We start from the raw sequence: 27,019 nt of genomic DNA, 5'->3' as shown, positions 1-27,019 counted from the left end.
GGCAGTGACCAAGAAGACTTGAATGGCTACAGGAAGATTCCTCAATCAGTAAGCGACACGGGTGTAGGAACACGCAAGCCTGGACAAGCATGGACAGCCAGAAGGCTCCACATCTCAGCACCAGCAACCAGCCCAGGGGCTCTGTGCCAGGAGGAGCCACAGACGCAGACGTCTGATGCTGAAGAGCCCCGAGTCACAGAGTCAAACCTGCAGATTCCAACCTTCCCTCCAAACTCAAAGGCAGCAGAAAACTTCCATGCCCTCCCCCAGGGGAAGAAAAGCCAGTTTTCCGGTTTCCTCGTAAACCTACAGAAGGTCCATTTATTTCCTTCTGATCTCTTTTTGAGAAATAGGTTTCATGGTCAGAGATGTTTTCATTTACCTTCGAATAGAAATACTTCTCCCCTCTTTATGGGAAATCACATTAAATGCTGATCTTCTGCTTCCAGGAGGAACTACTTTGCATCCAAAGAAATGAAAACACAGGTAAATAAAGTGACAGACTGTAATTCTGGGTACACGGTCCTGAAAGCTCAGGCAGAGGCAAAAGGGAGCAGTGAGTGTGTGCGTGCACTGGGCTGTCTGACTCTGTGACCCCATGGACTGCAGCCCACCCGGCTCCTCTGTCCGTGGGCATCTCGAGGCTAGAATGCTGGAGTGGGTTGCCATTTCTTTCTCCAGGAGATCTTCCCGACCCAGGGACTGAACTTGCATCTTCTGTGTTGCATCTCCTGCATTGATTGTCAGGCGGATTCTTTACCGCTGAGCCGCCTGGGAGGCATTAAAGAGAGCAGGAGGGCAGATACGGCAGGTAAACACACACAGAGACAGAAACGAAGGGCTGAGCAAGTCCACTAAAGAACACGGCTCCAAACTGGGGCAAATCCAGCAAACTGCAAACTGCAGACCTGTGTTGGTTGGGAGAAGAGAACTGAGACTTGGGAAAAGGGATCTAGGGTGTTAACGATAAATAAATTAAAACTCTGCTCAAAAAGCATCCGCACCAGAGCAGAGAAAAAAGGGCGGCTGGCTTTCGAGAAAGTGGCTGAATTCCTTTGGCACAAACTCCCTGAGCCTCTGAGCCCTATTTTCCACAGAAACACTAGTTATGCGTTTCAGTCAGGATTAATTTAGACTTTTTTTATTCCTCCACGTATGAGACTCATTCACAGAAGGGAAGTTCTTCTCCATCCATTCCCAGAATCCTCTGAAGACATCTGGTCTCATTAGACGATCAAACAGATCTTGCAGATTCATTAGTTGTTCAACAAAGTGGGAATTACTTGCCCACTGCTCTTGCGTTTGTGAGACACTCAAGACACAGATGAGAGAAAAATGAGCGAAGGAAAAAGGGCACCGTCTTCTTGACTTGCGACGATAGCACTTTCTGCAATGCTGGGCAAGGGGGTCTGGAATTCGCTCTTGATTTCCAAAAACACAAGTTAAAGTCAAGAATACAGGCCACTGTCAGACAGGTGGAGCTTAAAGATTCGAAGGTATAGTGAAGGTATGGCTTGACCCCAGAAATGCTGTCAGGCTGGGGTAATCCATGGCCATCTACCACTTGGTTACAGTCCTAACCTCCCTTCCTTGCCTGTTTTCACACACACACAGAAAGGAGCCCAGGCTGATGTAGCCGGCACCCAGCAGGACCCAGGACGTAACTTCCCTTACCCACTTCACAGCAGGGCAGAGCCCCACGTGGCCGCCTGTCCTCCCGAGGGCGGTGGGCAGAGGGGGGGCACTCAGAGGGTCTGGTCCCTCCTCCAGGGCTCAGAAGTGCCGGCGGGAAGACACCCTTCGTTCACTGAGGCCCCTGTGGCCTGCGAGAACTGTAGCAGCTTTCTAAAGTGACTCCCTCCCTCCCAGGGAGGGGTCTGGGCTCAGAGAAAATCCGTCTCGCTGATTATCAGTGATTTAGTAATTGGGCGGTAGTGATGGACTTCTGATAACCCGGAAGTCTGCTGTGGCTTCACTGGGAAAGGCGTGGATCTCTGGAGTCAAAGGTTACGGGGCTTGCGTGCGTGTGTGTGCATGTGTGTGCATATGCATGTGTGTGTCATGTGCACGTGTGTGTGCATGCGTATGCGTGGGTATGTCCTGGGGGGGTGGGGGGGCGAGGCTGTGGAGAAGCACAGCTTCTTGGAATCTGAATGGCCAGCCCCCAGTTCTTCCCTGCGGTAGACAGCTGTATAATCTCGGAGGCCACAGGCCCCCTGCCTCAGCTTCTCCACATGTAAACGGAGGGGCTAGAGTCTAAGGACCCCCACCATCTCGGCCCGCTCGGGAAAGCCTGTGGTGTCTGGGCCACAAGGACCGCTGGGCGCACCGGTGCTGGCCGGACAGCTACCCCAGCTAATCCACCTTTCCCACGCCACGACTGTGGACGGAAATCAGAACTGCCCCTCATACAAGAAACAACACAGCTCCCTTAGATGCACTCTCTCTCTTCCCGGCCATCACCTAGCTCTGAAATTGCACGGTTTCTATATTGCATTTTTTCTTGTCTTTTTTGCTGTTCATGTGCTGTTTTTCAAGACTCACGTACAGGAGTTAAATTTTCCTCTTTCCCATTCCAATATTTTGAAATGGGAACAAGAATATAATTTCTTTTTCTTTTTTTGGCACCATGTAACTAAACAACCCACCAGACTTCCTCTGGCCCTTTTGATCCCTTGGACAGTAAACAAGTGAAACCTGCATTCCCCTCTTCTCCACGCAGAGAGTGTGACGTGTCCTGTGAGTGCGAGCAAGGGGTCATTTGCAAAACTGCCCGATTATCCTATTACATCTCCTGGAGCAAACGTGTGTGCCTTTCCAGGTTGGGGTTGTGGAGGTATCAGCAATCTGCTCTACAAGTATACCACCTGAGTGGTAATTTACGGTGAAGCTAACAAGACAAAAGTGTAAAAGGGGCCGTCCATCTAAATCTTCCCAAACGCTATTTTAAAATCACAAGGTTTGCAGGAAGGTAGGCAGAGGATGGGGATGCAGGTCTCCAGGGGGCCCTGGAGGCGAGGCCGGAGGATGGGGGGGCGGGGGGAGGCCTTGTGCAGGAGGTGTTCCTGGTGGGGGCAGGTCGACCATGCCCGGTGACTGGTCCACGACCCTGCCCAAGAGCAACCACTCCTGGGCTCTGGGCCTGCCTCCTTAGAGGGTCGGGAAATCAGCTCAGGGGGTGGTGACTGGGAATTAGTTTTTCTTTTTAAAGCATGAAATAAATTACACTAAAGCAAAATAGAATAGAAAGTATCATCATGCAAGGCATGGACAAAGGCATGTACTGTCTCGTGGAACTTTGGCTCAGCTGAGTGTGTGTGTGCGTGCGTGTGTTTGGTACACCAGGTTCCAGTGCAGAATATATTTCTTACTGCGGGCCTTAGTTCAAAAGTTTGCAAGCCTCTGCCCTGGAGAAATACAGGGCAGCACACATTGTCTCCACGCTGGCTTCAAACGCCCTGGTCTGGTTTGCACAAAGTAGATTTATAAACAAAGGAAAAGGAATTCTTCCGAAACAAATGGTCACCTCTCAATTCTGTATTTAAACAATCCCTAAGTTATTCTGGAATTCTAACTTTTATTCCTCTGAAAAATACTTCAAGGGCAATACCTCTTGCAAAAAATGTAAGTCCAAGGCCAACAGCGAGGAGGGTCTAGTTGTCCTCTCCTGGGGTCACCCCTACCTTTTACAGGAGCGAGCCCAGCATCTCATCTGCTCCCTTTTCTTCTTAAAAGCATTTTCTCACAGAAGACTGATAAATGCCTTAAACAACAGTATAAATGACTCACAATGCTTTAATATGTCCCATTCCCCAAAATGTTCATATTTTAACCAAATATGAAATCTCATGCCCTAGAAAAGAATCTCATACAATTTAACAACAAGGAAAGGAAAAGAGAAATTTGGAGAGCATGCTTTCCTAGCACTCTTAAAGTCCCACCTGGGGTTCTCTATATTCACTTCACAACTTTCTCTTTTTTCATGTAAGTTATAACACATGATTTCTTTCCTCATGATTTTGTGAAACAAACTTCAGTTGTTTTTTTTTAAGTAGATATTTATGAAATTGTCTTTAACAGCAAATATTTTGTCTTATTCAACCTTGTATCCATCTTACACCCAATGTACTGCCTGGCAAGTTTGAGGTCCTCAACTGGAAGTAATTAAATACTATTATACAGTTCTACTTCTGTATCATGCACATGGTAATTCTGCTTTCCAACATCAAACTAAAAAGAGTACAAGTGCATTTTTTCCCCCTGAATATAAGAGTATTAAGTGAAGCCTCCACATATATGTCATAAAACAGTAAGAACAATTTTAAAATAGCTCTGATTCACTGCGTATATAATATATGCTGGGTTCCCAGGACTAGATGCTTTGCCCATACAGCCTCGTTTATTCCTTGAAATATCTCAATAGATGTATTGTTACTCCCTACATACCTCCACCCCCCCCACAACACCACACCTATAATTTCACAGACTACAAAACTGAGGCTCAGAGATTGACAACCTGCCCGACAAAGACAGTTACTAAGCAGCAAGGATCTAAGGCCAGCTGGGTCCCTCCGCGAAGGCGAGGCTTCCGTCCGTCTGCGTTTCCTAACCTGTCAGCTGCATCTGGAACGATCACTTTCGTTTTCATTTTCCAAGCCCTTACCTGTTCTCTTAAGGGACAAAGTTGCGAACCCAAGGTCACCACCAGGAAAGTGTCGCTTGTTTCTGATGATAAGCACCTGAAGACCCCAGGGGGGTTCCACGCCAGAGGGTCTGGTCTGGCAGCCAGCAGGGCACCTTGCTCACTTCCAGTGTGAACCCCAGCATCGGCCCTCTGCACACGCGGGACAGACGCCCCGGGAGCAGGGCTGGACCTGACGGCAGGCAGACGGCAGCCCAGTGGCTTGCCTGGTCCATGCAGATAACTTCTCTGTTTCAGACCACGGTGCCCAGAGAAGGCGGCCACGGAAAGCCGTGTTTCCACGCTCCAGCCCATCCACACGCACACAACTTTTAGACAGAACCTTTAAATGAAAAGTCTGCTTTGTACTGTCCTCCTTGCAGAGATTTTTAAACCTCCTCCCAAAGGCTGAAGCCGCCACGGTAACAAAGAAATTGATTTTGTATCAGATAGACTAGAAATCAAGCCCAGAATTCAGTTCTGTCTTTAACACAGAGAATGAAACCACTGACCACCAAACACTGCTATTGGTAGTCCTGCAGTCACTCTCCGATCCCAAACTTCGTTACAACTTTCCCATATTAATTCAGTCTTCGGTTTCAGGAAATAAAATAATTATGTAGTTAAACAGAGGTCCTTGTACAAACAAGGACTGTGTTTACAATGTACCAATCCATTAAAATCAACGACAGACACAGATTATGAGAACCAAAGCCCAGCCAAGCAGAGTAGCACTCACACGGGGCCCATTCCCCAGCCAAAGGCAGTAAACATCCTGTTGGAATCTGCTGCGAAAACAGAAGATTTACCAACCTCATGTCAAGGTAAACAGGTAGTAAATACCTACTTGATAACTCTTAACCAGCGGTACCATTTGCATTCTTTAGCGTCTAAACACAACGAAACGTTGGCATTTTTTCCTTCTAAATTGGCACCATTATAATCGAGCTCCTTTCTTGGTAGTTTTTCAAAAGTTAACTATGTTCTGTTTCACGTTGGCGTCAATGTTTCAGCCATAAACCAAGGTAGAGGGAATGAGGTAATAATAAGGGAAAGGGAACAGCATTTTTCCTGTTCAGAAAAAAAAACCCAACTAGGTTTACCGTGACATTAAATGCCACACCCCTAAACGAAGAGTTGCGGAAAACACAGGCCCACAGAGGGAAGCCGCGGCAGACCTGAAGCCAAGCTCTGAAAGCCCGCTCTACAAGGCCGGACGCGGGGCGCGCGCGCGGCACCCGGGCCCCGCGGAGGGAGGCGGGCCCGCCCCGCGGCCGGACGTACCTTGAGCTCCCGGAAGAAGACGCTGCTGCGCGCCCACTCCACGATGGAGAACAGCGTCTGGTCCGCCATCTTGCACATGAGCCCGAACGTGCTGAGCCGCTCGTGCTTGCCGCGGCCGGCCTGCTCCTGCTGCAGGTAGGCCGTGATCTTGGCCTGCACCTGGGGCTCGTCCGGCTCACACTTGAGCAGTTCCAGGATGAGGTGCGGGATGCTGGCCGGGGAGCTGGTCTGGTAGCTATCCACGTAGGAGTAGCCCATGATGGACTCCGGCGAGCTGGTGTAGGGGTCGGGGTACTCGGACTTGATGGCGCGGCTGGGGAAGTGGCTGTAGGTCTGGTACCCGGGCAGGCTGCCGTGAGGGGGCATGGTCATGCTGATGGGGGAGGTCACGAAGGGGCTGCGGTCGTAGTCTGTAGGAGGCAAGGCAGCGTGGTTCAGAGGTAGGCCTTTGGAGGCAGAATGGATGTTCTGAATCGCAGAGGAGATGCTCAGCTCGGGGGGCATGGCTTGGATCACCTGAGACATGGCTTCCAGCTTCAGTCCGTTGGCTCGGATTAGGGCTTTTTTCTGCTGCTTCAGGGCCCTGTCCCTCTTGTACATGGGCCCGAACTTATTCCTTCCTCCCCGCATTCGGTCCGCCCTTACCGCTGTTGGTGTGGGCATGAAAAAAAAAGGAAGTAAGGGTATAAATAAGATGTAAATCATGAGCACTGTCCAGATCTCCGGATAATTAGAAAGGCTCAAGATGGACAGAAGTGGTCTCTGTGTGGTTATTTTCACCAAAATAGCTCTCAGAATCCCCCAAAAAGCCATGTCCTCTTTATTTATGAATTCTTTCCTCCAAGTGTGTTTGTCATCAAAAAAATATTTTTTTTGGTGGGGACACATTATTAACCCTTCGGTGGACTGAAGAGACTCCTAGTCTTTGCTGCCCACGGGGGATGCCCCATGTTGCTAAGAAGGAGGATCAGATTCTGTCCTGCCAGCGAGGCTGGGCTTCTCTGTATGGAAACTCAAACTGCTCAAAGGGCGCACACACACACCCCCCGCCCCCCACCCAAAAATCAAAGGAGCCATGACTGGATCAAATTGTGACTATTTCTCCTGAGAATATCCTCTTCTCTCAAAGTCTTTTTGGCTAATTTGCTGCAAAATTGCTAGGTGCACGCTCTTCTTTGGAAAATCATCCTCACCCAGACTCGATGGGTACACACCAGGTAGCCACGGGTTATTGTTTTTCATTTAAGCAAAACTGGACCTAACTAAAGCAGATTCATTTCAGAAGCTGTCAAAACGGTCCACCATCACAATACTGGGTGGTGTTCAGGGCCACGTCTAGCAGTATCCTTAGTGGGTCTCTGCTAGCTCATAGTGACCACTGGCAATTAGACCAGACACAGCGACCTCTGACAGCTTGTGACATGGTGAAATTGCTGGAGGTTAAGTTCTGGAGCTTTTTATCTTAGGATTAGTACAGCATTAAAAATTTATTGTGAATGCTAGGCACCCAGAATACCACACAAGATAATAAAGAGTTTTTCATCTGGATGATCATTTATTGAATATTCGATTGTTTCATCTCACTGTGAACAAAGTATGAGCATGTACCGCAAAAGACCTCCTGTTAAGAAAGCACACTTTTTAAGGTAAAGAAATGCAACCTTTTCCTTTTGTTTAAAAAGAAAAAAAAGGAATCAATGACATCCTATGCCATCACAACATTTAATTTTTAACATTTACTCTTCTGAGTCTCATACTATCATAAGCATCTACCACACTGTTTTGCTGTTTGGAAAATAATAAAGTGACTGGTAATGAAGAAATTGACAAGAAGCAGTTACATCCTTTCTCAATCTCATCACAGTCCCCGGATAACCCACGAGGCTACTTCTATTGGGAAGGAATCTATTCACAATTTCTGCAGAGTATTTGAAATTTTTTGAGTATTTCCATCAAGTCTGAGTGCCACGCAACAGAAAAGCCCCAAAGACAACTAGTCTGTGCCTCACTGACCACATGGAATGGGCCCCCGCATCCGGCACATCTCCGGGGTCTGTATCCCTTCTTATTACTTTATTTACAGTATATGCGATCTGTGGCAAGTCAGTAGGTCAGAAACCGGAAAACAGCAACGCACCGTAACAGTCCATGAAGCACAGGTTATCTACAGCAGTCACATGTCAACCTTACCTCCTCCAATCTGTACACCATAAGCGCAGATCCTACTTTCTCAACATAAAGCTTAACGTGGCTTTGGGGGAACCACTCTCTTGTTCTCGTCAAACCACTGCTACCGACATGACAGTTCATTAGTTTTCATGTTTCCTGATTCTCAAAATTTTTAACATTTTGCAGGCTCAGTCATGGTCTTAAAAAAAAGGTGCTCTCCCACACAACCCAAAATGCTACTATCCAGGAGAAAAGTCTCCTTATATAAATTAAAGGTTTTAACTCTTATTCAGGAGTCATGAAACTAATAGTAACAATTACAAGTTTACCTATTTAAAAAGATTAAAATCAAACTTTTTTACTAGGGCATCCTGATTTGAAACCTTTAAAAGGACTTTAAAAAACATTTTGGCGAATTATTTTTACTTGTTCTCAGCTGAATCACATTGGTCTTGCTTTCATCTACCCTATGAAATGCATCTGCTTCTCAAACTAAAAAATAAGGTGAACAGGCGAAAGGCCAACGTTAAAAGTTTTTTTCCTACTAGATTTCACCAGTCTTTAAATGAGACTCAGACTACACTGCTGACAAAACATAAAAAGATATTGTTGTCAATAGTGTTAAAAGACTAGGAAAATACTGTTCCCATGTTATAAGTACAATGTTGTTTTAAATCCTATGTCCTTGGAGAATTTGAACAGGCAGCAGTCTTTAGAAAAAACTTACCTTCTAGCTTCATTCCAACACTTAGACATTTTTGAAATCGACAGTAAGGACAACGCTTTCTCTGCGTTTTATCAATTTGGCAGTTCTGGTTTTCTATACACGTGTACCTTTTATTATTTTGGACTGTTCGCTTAAAAAAGCCCTATAAGAGAAAAGAGTAAGACATGTTATAAAGCTAACACCCGTCTTTTCTATTGTTTCATTTTAAGGAAATCACCAGTAAATCTTTTCATTGCACCGTTTGAGTCCTTATGTGGTTCTGTGGCTTGTTTCACGTTTTAACAAGATCAACCCTTCAAAACCAGGCTATGGTAGAGATTTTCCTGACATCAGAGTTATACTTCACAAGAATCACATCAAATCTTGGAAAGCTTTGTCTACACACCGTTTTATCTCAACATTCAGGGGAAAATACATGCTATATTGACCAGTAATTTTTTTTTCTTATTAACCTTCATGTTCCAGATAAGGCACTTTTAGAGAGGTGAATTATTTTTAAGTAGTCTGATATAATTTTGGTGGCAAACTACAGTAAAATACCAATGGAAAAAATGAAATAACAAAACACTTCAGACCTTTTATAAACGTCAGCCCTAAAGAGTTAAAAGCATTTAAAGAATAAAATGGAAAAATGTAGAAAATGTTCATAATTCCATTGGAACACACTCAAGTTGGGGAACTGCAAAGAAAAAGGTGAAACTTATAAGAGAAAACAGCATGTAGAGCAGAGAACTGGGTTTTAGCAGAGTGTATGCCTTCCCTATATTTCACCCAAAAGAATTAATCAGAAATAAAATCTGTAGCTTTATAACACAGTAACTGCTTGGATGGTATATTCTTTGTTTGCCCTACTGACCACAAAGTGAAACCATCTTACTTTGTTATAAAAAAAAGAGAGATTTTCTTGGCAGTGGTTTAGTAATTGTACTGAGTTTTCTACTTTTAAAAATGTTGAAAACTAAGGAGTATTAAATTTACTGAGAATATATGAAAAAAGTCTGAGATAAATCCTTACTGTATAGTTGACGTTATTAGTAATAATACAGTACATCTCACATATTAAAAACTCTTGCATTTAAGTAAGTCACCATATACTTAAAACTACTCATATTATAAACTTAAGATCTTATTCTTTCTGATATAAATTTCAAAAGTCTTAAAAATTATTTTTGGAATAAATCAGGATGAAATCATGCAGTTGGGAATTTAGACTTTTATATCTGTGGATAAAAAATGTTGGGATGTGTAGCACAGAATACTCTGAAGTTAAAATGTATTTGGGAAATACTTTTTCATGTTGGCTCTCAAGAACAACGATGCTTTAAATATATATAAGTCAAGCAAAATCAATATTCTGGACTGTTAGAAATAGAAGTCTTTCTACAGCTACATCACTTTCCTACAATAAACTATTTTAAAGTCATGATACTGGCAAAGTTTTCTAAACAGCATAAATTTCTTTGCTTTGGGGATTAAATCAGACACATATTTCTAAGAATCATCTCACTAAGACTCACTCTTTCCCTCTCTCATTTTTGAGTCCAAAAAAGACAGCCTACGTTTAGCTTGAAGAAGTAGTCCAATGGTTTATTTTGGTTTTGAACATTATATTTCTCAGGTAGCAACGTAGAAGCAAACCTTGCAGCTTTCACAGGTGAGGAGCCCATAATGGTACCCAGACACTTTATCTCCACACACGGGACAGAGCTCTTCAAGATCTTCATCATAGGAGTAATTCACCATTTTAAACTGAAACACTGAAACAAGAAGAGAAATGCACACATCCAATTAATTTACTAGGTAGGTTTCAATCCTGCAATAGGAAGCCTTTTGGTGACTGGAGGGCAAACATCACCAGGTAAAACAGAAAATAAAAATGTCTTAAGGTGCACTGCAGAGAGTTATTTTTACAGTCGAAGTAAAACCTCTTTGGACATAAATGAGTAAGCACTTTACATTATTTTAATTTAAAAATAATTCTAAGTTCTTTTGTTAAACATTCTTAAGCTGACTGTTGAACACAAGTCTCTTAACTCTGCAAAGCAAGAGATCCAGAAAAGAAACACGAACTGCATAAAGAACTTAGAATTCCTTTTAAATCGCCTTGCTGGCAAGTTCCAAAACGTCACCTTTTCCTAAGGAAGAGAAAGCAGTACACAGCGTCATCCTCGCACTGGAACGGGGTTTGCTCAAAGTTCACCGAGCCTTAAGGGTGTCTGGGTGAAAGCAACGCCAAACCTCCACCGAGAACTGGAAGCCCCGGACACTGTTAGCAGCCCTATTCCAGCCACAGCCCGAGGCTCCCAGCGTTCAGAGCTGTTAAGATTAATCCTAACACCCAGTTACGTAGTAGTTGGGCTTTGATCTCTGCACTTTTGAAAATCTACTGTAAAAATTACAAGGAAAAAAAAAAAGGAGGGAGCACGGACGGAAAGGGAAAGGAAAAAAAAAAAAGGAAAAGAAGGAAAGCAAAAGATACACACGAGAGTTTGGTTTCGTCTTTTCGTCTCTAAGTATTGAAGTCCTTTAATGAACTTCACATGTTTCCGATGATCACTGCAAAATATAAACACCTCGAGCTCCCCGGTTAAACAGAAATCAGGCGGCAGCTTCGCGCGGCTCCCTGCTGGGATCGGGTAACCATCCAGCTCCGGACGCAGTCCCGGGAAAGCGTCTTCGCAGCTCCAAGACCGAGAAAAACTGCGCAGGAGGGGCGGAGGCCGGGAGACCCAGGTAATACCTGATCCGGCCTCTCCGGGAGACTCGGTCCACGCAAGGGGGGCCTCGCAGCGCGCGCCGCCGGGGGGTACCGCGAGGGCAGGTCCGCGCGGCCCGGCCGCCGCCCGAAACCTCCGGGCACCTCCCGCGAAACCCCGGGGCGCACTTGCCTCTCGCCCCTTGCTCAACTTTGGGCTACACACAGGCGCACAAACGCCCCAGTCAAGTTTGTTTTAAGTTAATCAGTGGCGTTTGCAGGGGGCGGGGCGGGGGGGTGGGGAACTGAGGGCCGGCAGGAGTTTCCTCTGATTTGTTTACCGAAAAGGAAAGGGAGAAATAGGCCCCCCACCCATCCCCAAAGTGCCAGGCCACTCCATCACCACTGTGGCCTCCTGGCCAAAAAGTATTTTTTTTTTTTTAAATACAGTTCTGTTTTCTCTACGGATTCTGGGGGCCTCTGGAAAGGGCCTTTAGGGTGGGGGGGTCCCTAGCCGCGCTTCTCGACTGACCCCCCTACCGATAGCCTCTCCCGAGACACGGAGTCCTGGGCTGGGGCGTAGATCGGGATGAGTTAGCCGGAGTTTGGGGAGGGGGGAATCCACGAAATGATGGGAAAAGCCGAGGCAGGCGTCTGAGCTCCAAGAAACAAATGAGACGCAGAGCGCAGTCCTCTCGGCGGGGCCAAGGGAGGTCCCCGCTCGCGTTTGGGGAACTTGGGGGTTTGGCTGAAGCTGAGGTTTCCAGAGGTTTGTTAATAGCCTCACCCTCCTAAAAGGTCGTGACTCTTGTCTCCAGCCGTGTTTTTGGACAGGGGAAAAGTGTACTTCACCACGTGTGTGCCTTTCTCCTTCCCCCTTTCCCCAGCAAAGTAAACTCTTCACTTCGCACCTGAGCAGTGCGGAGACGTAGGGGACCTAATCCGCACCTCGGGATCCGACATCCTAAAGACCGGGGCTGGGGACCCTCTTGGAAAATTCCGAGACCGAGGCCGCGGTGCGAGACCCGGGCATCTTTCAGAGGCGCCCACGTGCTGTAGTCCGAGTGAGTCTTCGGAGAATCCAATGCATCCGGGCAAAGAAGTCCCGGTCTTGAGAAAGCAGAGGGGGACGCCGGCGCCTGGGACGGCAGAGGCCGCGGACGCACGTGGACGAGTTCCCCGAGCCGTCCCGGGACCCGGTAGGGAGTACCCTTGCTGCACCTCCCCCCACCCCCCACGGTTCGGACGGCGGCGCGGCCCAGGCCAGGGCCCGAGCGGGTCTAGGGCGTGGGGTCCGCGTCCCCAGGGGCTCCCCTCGGGCGGCAGGCCGCGTGGTCTGGAGGAAACTGCGCCGGGCGCTTCCCACCAGCTTTCCACCCTGGGGCTGAGCAAGCAGCCGGCGACGTCCCGGAGCCCCAGGCACCAGGGAAGTCCGGCTCTCTGCTCCGGGGCGCTGGGTCGGGTCAGGAGCGGCCCTCTCGAATTTTTCAAAGAAAATACCATAGTGCTATCTTCCTCCCGTCTGCCCCTCACCCGACTTCCTGCTCCAGCTTCTCGCTGCGCTTCTTTCCCCGAGGCGCCCAGAATCGCGCGCGGGAAGGAGAAGCAGAAACTTTCCCTTGGACGCCAGCGTCTCGCCGGCCCCGAGGGCGCCCAAGGGACAATCCTTCCCTGCAGCTGGCGGCCGTGGGGCCCGATGCGGCGCCTCGGGGCCGCTTCCCCTGCGCTCGCTTCGCGGAATCCCAGGTGCCCGGCGGGAAAGCCTCTTTGGGCCAACCGGGTCCTGCCCGGGGCGGCCAACCTACAGGTTAGACTCCAGGAGCTCGGCCCCCGGGGACTTCCACGGCCCTCCCTGGAGGCTGGGCGAGACCCCAGGATCCTCTAGCCGTGACCGACCCCACCGGCGGGGACGCACGCCCTCCCGCCGCCCCCTGGTCTCCAAACAGCCGGGCGACCTCAGGCCCCGGGCCCAGCGCCGCCTCTCCCGCACCGCCGTGGGCGCCAGCCCTGAACTCTGCTCTCGGCGCGTCCCCGGCCCTTTCAAGTTCGCTCGAGGGGATGGCAGGAAGCGCTCGGGATCACAGGCCCGCCGGCCCGCACATCCTGCGCGCTAGCGGGGGCGAGGATGGAAGGGCACTGGAGACTTTTCCTAGCATTGTTCCCTCCCTGGCCCCGAGCAACTGCGATAAACTTCTGAAGGGCTTAACAAGGCCAGGTCTAGAATCCCTTCTTTTGGAACGCGGCGAAAATACAGCTTACGGAATTTGCCATCCCCCCCCCCCCCCCCCGCGCGCGCGCTTGCTGTTAGCAATCAAAAGCTGGGGAACAAACAGGACTTCTAGATGCCCAGGTATCCGACCGAAGAGGCTGGAAGCTAAGCCGCCGCCCCCGCCCTGCACTCACTCTGCAGTGCCCGGCCGGAGGGTGGGCTGGAGACAACTGGTTCTTTCCAGTTCTGCCTGCCGTTTTAAGAAGTTGTTCAAATGCCAGCCGACTCCCCGGGTGCGCCGGGGCTGCAGGATGCCCAGGCGTCCTGACACCACTAAGCCAGCTCTCCCCGAGGTCCTGCGCGTTCTGCAGCTGACTTTCCCAGGCAGAAGGGTTCTTCCGCACTCAAGAGCACTGGTTCAAGTTCCCCCGATTCCAGTGACCGGGAACCTGCTCGGGCTTCCCGAGAGCAGTTCCATTTCTTAGAAGGATCGTCGGAATAAAGAGATCTCTAGACTGAGGCTGCCCCGGCTCCAGTCGCCGGACCTCGAAACCTCTCTTCTTAATTAGAAGCGGCCAATTAGGCATTGCTCGGAAAATCCCCGCCCCACATTGTTCAAGAGCCATAAACTTTTATGCCTTCCCCTGGGGAGGGGGCCCGACGCCCGCGCGCCGCCCGGCAGCCCCGCGGCGGCGAGCGCCGGGCGGCCAGTCCAGCGCCCGCGCGGGGCCGGCGGCTGCAGCCCGCTGGGCGAGCCGGGGGCGGGGGAGCCGCGGGAGCCGCGCGCCGCGAGCGCCTCCTTACCTTGCATGTTTTCCGGCATCTGCCCCTGGTCCCCATGCGACCGAGCCAGTCCCAGGGCTTCCGTCTCCACTTTGGGCAGCATGACAAGGCGGCCGCGCGCGGGTGCAGGGGGTCCGTGTCCGTCCGGAAGCCCTGCACCTGAACGCGGGCGGCACGGCTTCAACTCCGCCGGGAAGGAGGGGGCGACCGGTCGGCTGCTGTCTCGCCGGCGCGCTAGAGCGCGCCCCCGCCGCCTCCGGGGCTGCCGTCAGGACCCCGGAGCCCCGTCCAGGCGCGCTGCTCCCCAGCCGCCCCCGAACCGCGAGGAGGAAGCGGCGGGCACCGAGCGAAGACCGCGTCCGGGCGCGGGGGCCCGGCTCGGCGAGGGCGCAGCTGCCGGGGGCGCGGGGGCGCGTCCGGCCGAGCTCCCGGCGCGCAGCGGAGGCGGCGGCCGAGCTGCTGCTGCCGCCGCGGCTCCCGGACGGCTCGGCTCGGCGACCCGCACCCCGCCCTCCGCTCGGGATCCGCAGGGTCTCCCGCTCGCGCGCTCTCTGGCCTCAGTCTCGTCTCCTCTCCGCCCCTCGCCCGTGTCTGCCTCCCTCCCGCTCACTCTCTGGCGTGGAGTTGGAAGTTCCAACCTCCCTCCGCCGCCTCGTCCACTCCCGTCCGGGAGAGGTCCTCTGCAGCCCCGGGGCAGCGAGACTGGGGGTGGGGGAGAGGGAGGGGAGGAGGACCGGGTCGGGGAGGCCGGGATGAGGGGTGAGGACAGGGGATGGGGACGCGGGTTCCGGACTCCGGTCGGACCCCAGGCGCCAGCCAATGAGGAAGAGGCGCAGGCTTCCCGGCCCCTCGCTGCCCCAACCTCTTCACCCCGCCTCGCCCCCTCCCACCCCGCCCGGCCCGGGGCGGGGGATGTGCGCGCGGCGGGTCTTAGAGCGGCTGAGAGGCGACCTCTGTCTGAGCGCGGCGGCCGAGGAGAAGCTGGTTGGAGGTGTCGGCGCGAAGAGGGGAAGCCCGCGGGGGTGCGCCCACCGTGCGCGCCGGGTGAGGGGCTGCAGGGGGAGTTGAACGCGTTTCAACAAGCCAGGAGAGAAAAGAAGAGCTGGCCTGCGCTCGAGGGTCTCCGGGCCCCATTCCCCTCGGCACTGAGTCTGCAGTCGCCCCCCACCCCCCACGAGGGGCCCAGCGGCGCGGTCCACCTGCTATGGAGGGAACAGCCGCGTCGCCGAGAGTTGGCGCAATAGCCGGCAATCCGAACGGCCCTTCCCAGCCCCCCATTCTCCTCCTGCTCCTTCGCTCACTTTATAAACACCACCCGCCTCCTCAAGCCCCCAAATCAGGCTGGCGACAGACTTCCTAAAATGTTAGTGAGCCGTGTTTCCATACAGAATGCAAAGAACAGCGCCGGCTTCCTTTTCCATACCCAGGTCTCTGGGGTGGGACGGGCCACTTGAGGGCCCAGAGGCCCAGCACTTGAAAAAAAAGTTTTAAGGAACCATCTGTTATGCGAGCTCTTCCACACCAGACCAGCCCCATCTTCAAAGTTTTCAGATCTCATCTCAACAAGATGAAAACACTCTATCCCCAGCCTCCTGACTGCATGTGAAACGCCTCATATTCAGTATCTGCCGAGAGTCCACCCACAAGGGGGTGAATTTGAATCTCAAAGGCTCTGAATTTATTCTATGTGAATGGCACAGAGATCACACACTCAAACTGGCCAGCCCAGTATTTGATGAATTGAAAAGTACTCCAATCACTGCCACGCATAATCTACACTTTTGAATGAAATGGGTTGCTCACCACATCCCCAGGCCTGCCCATTCACACACTGCTGCCTCTCAGAACTGACTTGTCATTTTGCTGCTTAACATACAATACTCAGAATCTAAGTTATTCAGACCTCAGCTTTAGTAGCATCTACAGGTTCCATTAAAACCTTTAAATTTGGTGAGAAGGCCGCCCCTTAGGTGGTAAAGGGGAGTGGGTTGCAGTTGCCGCCATCAGTGACCCTTCTGATGCTCAGATGTTGGTGATAATATCACATACAGCCAGTCCATTTTCAGTATTGCCTGGTGTTTTAAGCCTCGTTGTGAATGAAGCTCAGAAAGGACTCAAATCAATGCTAGCACGCTGCTTGTGGATTCAGATGAACTTTCAGAATAAGTTTATTAGGAACCCTTAATCAGTTTATTACAAAGCCCTCCCACCGCAGAGAGCATCTGGGGGCACTCTGACCCTCCTTACCAACACCAAGCTGGCAGCTTGGGGTGGGGGTGGGGGGTCTCTAGGGCTCCTCCCGGTGTGGGAAGGAAGGCCCGCCGGTTGCTGGAGCAGGAGGAAGAGGTTGGGAGGGTTGAGAGAAGGATGCAGAGCGTCTAACAGGTCCGTGGGTTGCGGTGGGACCCGTCTCTGCCCGGGGCTTAAGGTGTGCCTGACCTGGCCGGAGGGTCGTGGTCAGGTTCAGAGCCCAGCCTCAGCCCTAGAGGGGGCCTGTTGAGGCCGCTCTCCCCTCTCGCCACTCCCCAAAGGCCTGGCATGAACCACCTGGCATGCATTTGTCTCCTCACAAACGGGAGCGGCGACAGTGTCAGAAAAGGGGCCCGGGTCAGGGCTTCTTAGGTCGGCTCTTAAAAGAATGCGCAGGCGTGTAACAGCAGAAAGGTTTCGCCTCGCTTTGAAGCTCGTGTCCAGGCTGACGGCTCGGCCCGGTCAGCTGCGAGCCCAGCGGGCACCGAACGCGAAGGAGGCCTCAGACCTGGAGAAAACCTCCCTTCCCGAGAACCCCCGGCCCCGAGGGCTCGTTCCAGCAACCGGGCGGGAGAGGGGTGTCCCGAGGGCCAGAGCTATGCCGATCCCTCCGGGGGACGTGGAACCCCCGCCTTTGGTGGACAAGGCGGGAAACCTCCCGCAGGAGAAAGCCGAGGGCACGGTCATCTTTCCCCGGGGCGCTCCGCGTGGGGTCTGGACAGCAGGCGCGGAGGGAGGGGCGGCGGGCCGGCTGGCCGGCTCCATCCCGGCTCCGGGCGCACCCTTCCGCTTCGCGCACTCCCTCCGGTCCTTGCCCGTTCAATTCCGCGGGGCAGGGGGCCCCCTCCGGAGCCGGGGACCCGCTCGCCCTGTGACCTGGGATGGGCCTGGGCGTCTCCCCGAACACCCTGGAGGAAGCAGAGCGCCGGGAGGAGGCGCCCAGCCCGCCCGCGGTGCCGAGGTTACCTGGGGATGGTTCCAGGTGGCAGCGGCCGAAGCGCGAGGCGGGGGGACGGGGGCCGCGCGGACGCCTGGAAGGGCGGGGAGGTGGGGCTGAGGGGCAGGGCCTGGGTGGTCTACTCGTCCAGGCCCGGAGGGTCCGCGCTTTCGGAAGTATACACCCACCGCCTTGGAATCACAAAGCCCGGTCCGGCGGGCCGACGCCTCCCACCCTCGGCGCGGGACGTCTCGCCCGCGGCCTCCCAGTAGAGTGCCCCGAGGAAGCCACCCCGGCTGCGGGGCAGTTAACTGGTGGGGACCGGAGGCCCAGTGAGACGGCTCCAGCTCCAGCCACCCCCAACATACTCCACTTGCTCCATGCTCCCCTGCAAACTTCGCTCCCCTTTCCCCCCGCGTCCCCCACGCCTCCACCTCCCGTCCTACGGGGCCTGTCTCCAGGCTCGCCCTTCCCGGTTCTGACTTTGTCTTAAAGCCTTGATTGACGGTTGCAATTACGAAAGATGATGGCTCGGGGAGGCTCCCGCAGCCTTGACGAGCCCGAGAAGCGCAGTCCCGGCATATTTTATCCAGGCTCAGCGTCACGGGGCCGTGCGCCCCCTGCGCCCGCGGGCAGCAGCGGAGGGGGTCTCGCGCCCCCGGCCGGCGAGGAGGCTACTGCCGGGCCCTCCCGCCTCCGCCGGCCCGCAGCTCGGCGTCGCGTTCCCGGGCGCGCCGGGCACCGCCTGCCCTTGACCTGACCTGAGGCGTGCCTGCCGGCCGCGCGCACTTTGCATTCTGCAAAGGCATAAAATGTCAAGATTGTTCAGGACTGGTTTCCTGGACTCGACAACACGGGTCCCCGGAGGAAGAGAAATGGCAGACCCTTGTCCTCGCGCGCCTGGGTGGGGGTAGCCCCCCGCCCCGACTCACCCCAACCTCTCAAAAATTTGCAAATCCGAATCCTTGGAAACCATGTCTAGCACCTCCTCCATTCCTACTTTTTGGTGCTTTCGAGAAACCGGAATACTTTCTCGGAGCACGTGTCTACTCTTCAGAAGAAACCTAGATTCCCACCCCAACCCTCCGCCCTTTCCCCAGAAAGTCTCCGCGCCCAGGCCAGGCCAGCCTGGGGGGAGACAGAAGCCACGGCTGAAGCGCGGGTTCTGTTTCATTTCTCCGCCCCTGCCACTCGAGAAGCCCATCAGAAGTCACTTTTGCTTTCCTCTGAAAATTAAATTTAGCAAGAACTCTGGAGTCGCGCTCCCAAGCTGGAGGGCGGGGTGGCTGGGGTGGAGGCCTCCCACCCCCGCGCTGGAAGCGCTTTTTTTTTTTAAAGAGTTAAATTTTAGTGCAGACATGTAAGTTACGAAGAGCATGGAATTGGCCGAACGTTCAGAAAGTAAACTGGAATAGGTGAAAAGTCATGTCTTTTTTTTAAAAATCCTTTTCTGACGCCTGCGTAAATAACTACTTCCGACATCCTCAACACAACCTCCAGTCCAGGAAGAAGAACTGCAGCCAGTTTAGACCTTCTACCCCGGAAAGACTGCCGGGTAGGGTGGCCGCCAACAGCGATCCAAGCACAGTCACTATGGGAACATCTTAGTATATACCCGGCCCCGTCTTGACCAGCGAGGAAAACGCAAGGTGACACAGTTACCTGGGTAACCAAGGCCCCTCAAGCTCTCCCCAGACAAACTCGCATCTTTGTATCGAGGGAAAGGTGAGGTTGGGGAGACTTTGGCCTGGAGTATCAGAACCTGTTCTTGGTATGAAGGCTTCCTCGCAGAACTTCTGCTTTGCAGAGAATTGCCCCAGCCCAGGGACCCAGGCACGTCCCACTTTGGTAGAGCCAGTGGCCCTCGAGGTGAACGGGGACATCCAGTCTTGCGAAAGGAGCCGGCTGGGACCTGACCTTGGGTAGGTGCTGGTCCAACCTAATTTGTGCGCTCAGTCGCTTCAGTCCTGTCTGACTCTTTGCGACCTTAAGAACCGGGGTCAGCCAGGCTCCTCTATCCATGGGATTCTCCAGGCAAGAGTACTGGAGTGGGTTGCCATGCCCTCCTCCAGGGGATCTTCCCAACCCAGGGATCGAACCTGCGTCCCTTAACGTCTCCTGCATTGGCTCTTTACCACTAGCGCCACCTGGGAATCCGCCAATGTAATCTAGCTGTTCCTCTCTGTGATTGAAATGGAAGCGTGAGTGAGCTGCAACTCAACTCTGGGAACCACCCCGTCCAGGTTGTTAGGGACAAACCAGAACGGTGAGTGACATCCACGAGGACGTTGCTGGCCCAGAGCAGACCACCAAGCTCTGGGTGAGAGCTGCTCCCCGGGCGACCCCACTCCCCAGAGGGACCCCCGCCCCGCCCCGCCGTCTGCCCCCACCCCCACCCCCCCCACCCCGGAGCAGGAACTCGGATCCCAGCAGTAGATGACTCTAGACTGACGTCCCACTGACTGTGGCCAGACTGGAAGCTTCACGAGGGATGGGGTGACGTGCCCCCCAGCTTCCCCTTCCCGGGCTGGGGCCGTTCGGGGATGGACCGCCGCGAGGCTGTGTCTTAGGGAAGCCCCCCCGGCGGGAGGTTCTTAAGATCTAAGGGTGTCAGACTCGCTGAGCTGCGGCCGTCGAGCAATTTGGGTGCCTCTTACCCAGCAAAGAAAGTGTGGGTTTGGAAAGGCGGGGCTCGCGGGGGGACCGTCCCCCCGGGACTTGCCGCGCGGGCAAGTTACGGTCCCCCAAGGGGTCGCGGATCGCGCGATTCGGGGAGGGTCCTTTTCCAACCTGCCTCCAATTGGAAAACAACTTTCGTGGTTAAGAGGTGGTGGCCAGCGTGCGCCGAGCCTTGGGGCGAATCCTTTCGCTTTCCCCTGGGTTTCTTGTCTGGACACTGTGGGGCGTCGCCTCGGGGACGGGATGGGCGGGGGGCGGGTTCCGAGAAGTTTTCTTTCCAGGCCCACAGAGACCACTGGAGGTGATGGAGCGTTGGGACCCCGAGGCTGCAGACGCCCAGACGCGCAGCCAGAAGTAGCGTTTACTGTGAAAACACTTTAGCCCAGGCGTGGGAGACACACCCGGCTTTGTCAAAAGTGCTTAAAAAGGGCGTGGGAGGCGGTGTTTAAACTCTTTCCCTGTCCCCTCCCCCCAGGAGACATTTGCTTGTTTCTTAGGAGTAAAATGTAGATCTATTGGACTTCCCTTGTGGCTCAGCTGGTAAAGAATCCACCCGCAATGCAGGAGACCTTGGTTCGATCCCTGGGTTGGGAAGACCCCCTGGGGAAAGGAAAGGCTACCCACTCTGGTATTTTGGCCTGGAGATCGCAAAGAGTCGGACACAACTGAGTGACTTTCTGTATTATATATAGGAATAAAAAGTCCTCTGTAAATGCATTCATTTTGAGGGATTTCCTTGCCATCCTCATACCTCTGACGATAATAAGTGGATGCTGTGAATTTTCTATGCCTTGGTCATCCGATTAGTAGCCCCACGGGTTGTCACAAGAGGCCGCAGAACTGCAAGCTCAACGTCAAAGATCCTTTCAGGAAATTGCAGAGTCTGAGACAAGGCTGCTCTGCCCTCAGGGCTCCAGATGCTGGCGAGCCCACTCTTTCAAACTCTTGGGGGTTCTAAACCTGGTTTGCACTGTGGATGGAGGAGGAAGCCAAAGAGCCATTGACCAGTGTCTTTCTTAAGTCCAAAATGCCTTTTGGCAGAAAGTCTGAATAAATCAACATTGCTTGTGATCATTACTTCTTTGTATCAACAAGGACGAAAAGATACAACCTTGAGGAAAATGCATGGTTTTCAGAGTCTCATCCATGGGTTCCACTTACAGCCCACTCTTTTGACAAACTGAGTGACCTTGGGTAAATCACTTGACCTTTCTAAGTTCTTTTTTTTTTTCATCAGTAAAGTAAGACTTGGACTTCCCTGGTGACTCAGTAGTAAAGAATCTGCCTGCCAATGCAGGAGACCCGGGTTGGATCCCTGGGTTGGGAAGACCCCCTGGAGAAGGAAATGGCAACCCACTCTAGTCTTCTTGCCTGGAGAATCCCATGGACAGAAGAGCCTGGTGGGCTACAGTCTGTGGGGTCACAGAGCTGGACACAACTCAGTGACTAAGCAACAAAATAAGGTTCACAAAGAAAACCTTTTTTTTTTTTTTAAACAAAATAAATTTTACATGCAGGCGATCATGTCAGGAGAGCAGCCCATCACACTGTTACTAATATCAGTTATTTTGTCTTTTTCTCTTTCCCCCTAATTTCCCCCAAAGCATCCTCTGTAAGAAAACCAAGTAGGAAGGGAGTCACTAGCCATTCTGCATGCTAAGTCGCTTCGGTTGTGTCTGACTCTTTGTGACCCCATGAACTGTAGCCTGCCAGGCTCCTCTGTCCATGGGGTTTTCCAGGCAAGAATTCTGGAGTGGGTTGCCATGCCCTCCTCCAGGGGATCTTCCTGCCCCAGGAATGGAACCCACAATCTCCTGTTTTGGCAGGCTGGCCCTATACCACTAGTGCCTCCTGGGGAGCCCAGTCGTTCTAAGGACCATGAAACATGGATCCTTCTAGTGGAAGGTTCCTGCCAACTGCGCTGTCTTGCAGTGTTTGACACCGTCCTCAGGACTCGATCGCATTATCTGCAGATATTCTGCTTATTCGAGATTTAAAAGTTAAATGTATCATTTCTTATGAATCACGTAAACAAACATAACAGAGCTTCCTAAAAGGCTGAGAAGGAGGCAGTCTTTATTGACTGGTCTGGTCAGTTTCAGTCCATGTGGGTTTCCAGGCTCCATCTCTCATACTGACACCTTTCATATTCAGCTCTTCCCCTAGGCCCTCCCCAGATACAATGCCCCCCAAATTCCTGAAGCTCCTTGAAGCCAAGTGGATTTCTCAGAGAAGTTCCAACAAGGTGAGGGGTAAGGACGAACCCTCAGAGGGAGGGTCTGGACTGGGGGGCAAGATGTCTGCTTCTTTCCCTGCATAGAGCATGCCAGGAGGTGTCTGGGGAGGTTGGGCCATGGTGGGAGACAGTCCCAGAGCCCTTCTCTAGCTCAGTTCAAGTTCAAGGCTGAAGCCAAGATAACCCTAGACATTGTGTCTGGGTGGAAGGGTCAAGTCAAGGAAAAAAGCATCACCAAGCCTCTGTTCTTGCTTTCTCCGTGTATCTCTCTTGGTTCATTAAAGGAGTCATTAAAGAAGTCCTTCAAGTCCCATCACAGTTGCAGATCCAGGCCAGTAAAGAGAATCTCAGAAGCAGTGTTTGGGAGGCGGGCAGGAGCCAGGGAGGAGAGAGGCTCCGGGGTGCAGCCTCCCAGACAAAACTGGCCGCCTGAGCCCAGCTCGAGGACCAGAGCACTGGCTTGGGTGACAGTGTTCTCAACGGCACTGCGGATAGCGCTGGCGGGAGGTTAGGGTGACACAGCCGGCTGTCTCAGCGTCCACGGTGTGACGCTGGCTTCCAGAGGTCCTTCAGGGCACAGAGCTCGCTGAAGCTTGCCATCCAAGTAAAAGCAGGCTCCGAGAGCACCAAGGGGACCAGAGAGCAACGCTTCTGTCACAGCCTCCGGGCAGCGCTTTCGCTGTGTCTCATGCACCCTGCGTGCGCTGAGTCACTCAGTCCTGTCTGACTCCTTGCGACCCCATGGACTGTAGCTCGCCAGGCTCCTTGGTTCATGGGATTCTCTAGGCAAGAATATTGGAGTGGGTTGCCATTCCTTTCTCCAGGGGATCTTCCTGACCCAAGGATCAAACCTTGGTTTCCTGCATTGAAGGCGGATTCTTTCCCATCTGAGCCACCGGGGACCTCCTATTATATACCCTAGCTACGAAGAACTTACTATGGCTCATATGCAACATTATGCGGACTGTATAATATTCTTTGAAAATGCACTTAATTAGAAAAATTACATCAACTTAACACAAATCAACCATAACGTTGGGCACATAGTTGGAGGGTCGCTGAAAACTCCTTAGATGACATGTTTCCTACAACGCAGATTTGGCTCTTTCGGTGATATAGACAAATACTTTACTCTCTCTCAAACTGGTACTGCATATCACTCTGTAACGTCACCCTACTTATGAGAATGTAAACAACCTAAGCCAGAAGCCGGGAGTCCGGGAGGCATCTGAGAGCAGTTCCCCTGAAGGGAACAGTCTAGTTACAGCCCAGGTCTGCAGCCCTCACGCTCTCAGACAGCCCTGCGGGCAGGCAGGAGGCACACCCGCATCTTACTTTCACTTTTCTCTACGAGCACAGGCTATATGCAGCTGTCATGGAACCACCAATACATAAAACTGTCATGCCAGCTTGGACCCACAGAGACGGCCTTTTAGATAAACAGGCACATTCCCAGCGGAACAGAGGAACTGAGGCAGAATTCAGTCCCTGACTGTGCTGTACATACAATGGGCTCAGTTTTGGGGACCTCTCTCCCCTGGTCCCAAGGTGCCATTTGCCATCAAAGCCCCGGGGAAAGCAGCCACGAGCTGCACAGGTGGGTTCTCCTCGGTGGGCCTGGCCTGGGCGGTCAGACCCCCACCCCCATTCTAGAGGCGAGTGGCCTTCAGGGACGCACTGAAGGAGCTGATGGAGCACTGTCCTTCTGAGTGACCGTCTGGCCAAGCATCCAGGAAAGGGTCCCCAGCACCCGGGGAATGACACCCCCACCCCCAGCATCCCCGGAGGCTACGCTATGGAGCAGATGACGCCCAGAGCCAGCAGCCTCCCCGAGGTGACCAGGGTGTTCCAAAGAGGGCGTCTCACACCACCTGCGAGGCTGCCATCCCTGGGCACCTGGTGGGTAAGGTGGGTGGAGGGAGCGCGCCTGGACCCGGAGCGGGCCGTGCAGGCGAGTGAGGTCCGGGGAGACGGCTCTTTGAACGGAAAACTGTTCAAAGTTGGTCGGCCTGTGATCGGGAGTCGGGGTGGGCTCCTGGGTTCCTCCTTCAGGACCTTCTTGAGGCTCAGCCTCCAGCGGTCCCTCCGGGATTAGACGGCCGCCCCCAGCGCCGCCCCCTCGGCCGCCGGCGCTCCTGACGCCGCGGACCCCAGACGGGCAGGGGGTCCAGCTACGTGCACCGGACAGACCCCGCGCGGCCTGAGAGCTGGGCGGGATCCGACGCAACGCGAAGGCGGTCCCTTCCACCCCTCACCCGGTTCATTCTCCCCGGGCTGGCGCGGCCACGTGAGGGTCCCCGAGCGCGGTCCCGGATTTCCTCGCCCTGAATTCTCAGCCACAGGTGGGTGCGTCTCTGAGCGCGCCCTCGCTGCGCGCCCCCGCCTCTCCGGGCCTCGCCGCGCGTCCCCGCGCCCCACACTCGGGCGCGCCCTCGCCCCAGCGGCCTCCGCCTTCAGGGACCCTTTGCCCAGGCGCCCGGCGGCTGCTCCCTGGGCAAAGATGTGAAATCGCCGCTGTGTTCTCTTCCAGCTCATTTCTGTACCCGTATTTTCTTTTTATCTGCAGAGCAATTGAATTCTGTTGCACTCTGCCTGCCTTCCCAGTGTTTTCCTTTCCGTAAGTGCAGAACTTTTTTTTTTTTTTTTTTTTTTGCCATTTCCTCAATTGATATACTTTAGGGTGTAGCTGACCCATAAAAAAGCAATCACTGCGTTCAGTGGAGTCAGCTGGTTATGAAGGGAGAAGGAGGAAAAACCCAGACCTTAGTTTTCCTTTTCAGCAGAGCTGGAACTCAGGCCTTTGCGAATTACAGGGACATTCCAATTCATTCCAAAGCCTAAGAAAGTGCTGCAAGAAAGGGCTTAGGGCCTTCAAAAACTAGTGCGGAGGAATAAAGGCAAGATTTTCCACAGACCAATGATTACAGATGCCTGGGAGTCTTTTCTTTTTCACCCTTTACGTTTAGGGTTAATTGAAGGTGTTCTTGCTGTAACATTAACGTTTGTGACTTGGCATTGCTTGTTCTTTTTAAAAAGGAAAATTAGCTTTGTGTACTTATTCTGTTTATAAAAAGAAGATAGACCCATTATTTTGAAAATCTGTAACCTGTAACTTCTTAACTTAATGATGGTATTATTTGGGGTTTTGGTTTTGTCTTTTGGAACGAAAAACAAAAGTTTTCTGTAGTACCTGCAATGAATGAGATAGACTGTGGTGTGGCTTCAAACTCCACGGACAGTTGAAAGCATTTGCTAAGGTTGGACCAATGATGACTCCATATGGTTAACTTGTTTCAAGTGGTTCAACTTTTAGTTTATTATTTCTCATTTAAAAGTATCAGAAAATATTAGGGATGAAATGAATATATTGTACATTTTGTTTTCTCGCTGATTTAGGTTGGTGGAATGACATCCAGCAACAAAAGCTATAAGATTATTTGAAATATTCATTTGCCTCTTCAACTTCAAGAAAGATAAATGTGTGATATATACATGGTCTTACGTGCTTTTAATAAACAACTGGAAAAGCAGTGACTTACAATAGTAAATACATCAATGGCATTGAATTACATGTATTAGTGTCATAGCAGGATAATAAATAGATGATAAATAGAGCAACTCCTACTTACCAATAGGTGTAAGTCCGTGCTTTAGAGATTCTTGTAAATCCCCAGTATCCGAATTAGAAGACATTCTTAATGAAATGATAGGCAGTCCTTTGGTTTAAAGCAGATATCATTGAGTATAAGAAGGAAGTGAAGCTTGTCAAATTTTGTAGCCTTGGGCAGGACACATCAGACTACAATAACCCTGAGTGAAAGTTAAGAAAAAGCAAGGGGAAAAAAAAAAAAAGAAACTCCAAGAAACCAGAAAGTTACAAGCAAGTCCTTCCCTGGACTCTGTACTTTTTCCAGCATTAGTGATCTGCCGTAAACCTTGTATCCAGTTTCGTGATGGTTTCTAATCAGAGGAATGGAAACTTTTGATAGGCTTGGACGAATCATGTGACTCCAGGCAGGTTGATAAGAGGACCCTGTTATAAAGTGACAGCAAAAGAGATAAGAACTCTTGGCAGATAATGGCACAGAAATGATTAACTCAGAAGTGGAGAGTTGGTGTGCAGGCAGAGAGTGGAAGGTTGTAAAACTGAGGGGTCAGAAGATCACACTTAGTGGGGAAAACTGCAAACCAGCTTAAGTCCACTAACTAAACTTAGGCTTGTGACATACCCCCTGGATGTCATCACCTCTTTGCATAGAGGAGGACAGACGTAGCTCTTCTGACCTCTGTAAATATATTTTAGATGATAACGTGGGCAGACATTCATTCTCCAAGTGATGACCGGGGATATGATTGACAATTCGAAACC

General features: G+C 52.1%; 1 protein-coding gene across 7 annotated transcripts in view; it reads right to left on the bottom strand.

Moving 5' to 3' along the window:
• NR5A2 (nuclear receptor subfamily 5 group A member 2) overlaps positions 1 to 26,556 on the bottom strand; it is a 124,835-nt gene extending 98,279 nt beyond the window's left edge. The window contains exons 1-5 of one of the 7 annotated variants that reach the window (XM_043923923.1): positions 26,280 to 26,556; positions 14,570 to 14,707; positions 10,500 to 10,618; positions 8,862 to 9,003; positions 5,966 to 6,612 (exon numbers count right to left, since the gene is read on the bottom strand). In XM_043923923.1, coding sequence (XP_043779858.1) covers positions 5,966 to 6,612; positions 8,862 to 9,003; positions 10,500 to 10,618; positions 14,570 to 14,707; positions 26,280 to 26,343 — 1,110 coding nt within the window. In that variant the 5' untranslated portion in view covers positions 26,344 to 26,556. Of the gene's footprint in view, positions 1 to 5,965; positions 6,613 to 8,861; positions 9,004 to 10,499; positions 10,619 to 11,344; positions 11,784 to 12,467; positions 12,883 to 13,959; positions 14,500 to 14,569; positions 15,255 to 26,279 lie in introns of those variants that run through there. The other 6 variants (XM_043923918.1, XM_043923917.1, XM_043923920.1 and 3 more) reach the window with 6 other exon arrangements.
• Between the last annotated feature and the right edge of the window lie 463 nt (positions 26,557 to 27,019).

The sequence above is a fragment of the Cervus elaphus genome, chromosome 14, assembly GCF_910594005.1.
Source record: "Cervus elaphus chromosome 14, mCerEla1.1, whole genome shotgun sequence".
Taxonomy (NCBI): domain Eukaryota; kingdom Metazoa; phylum Chordata; class Mammalia; order Artiodactyla; family Cervidae; genus Cervus; species Cervus elaphus.
Note: the sequence above shows the minus strand (reverse complement) of the source record. Positions and strands in the feature narration are given on the sequence as shown.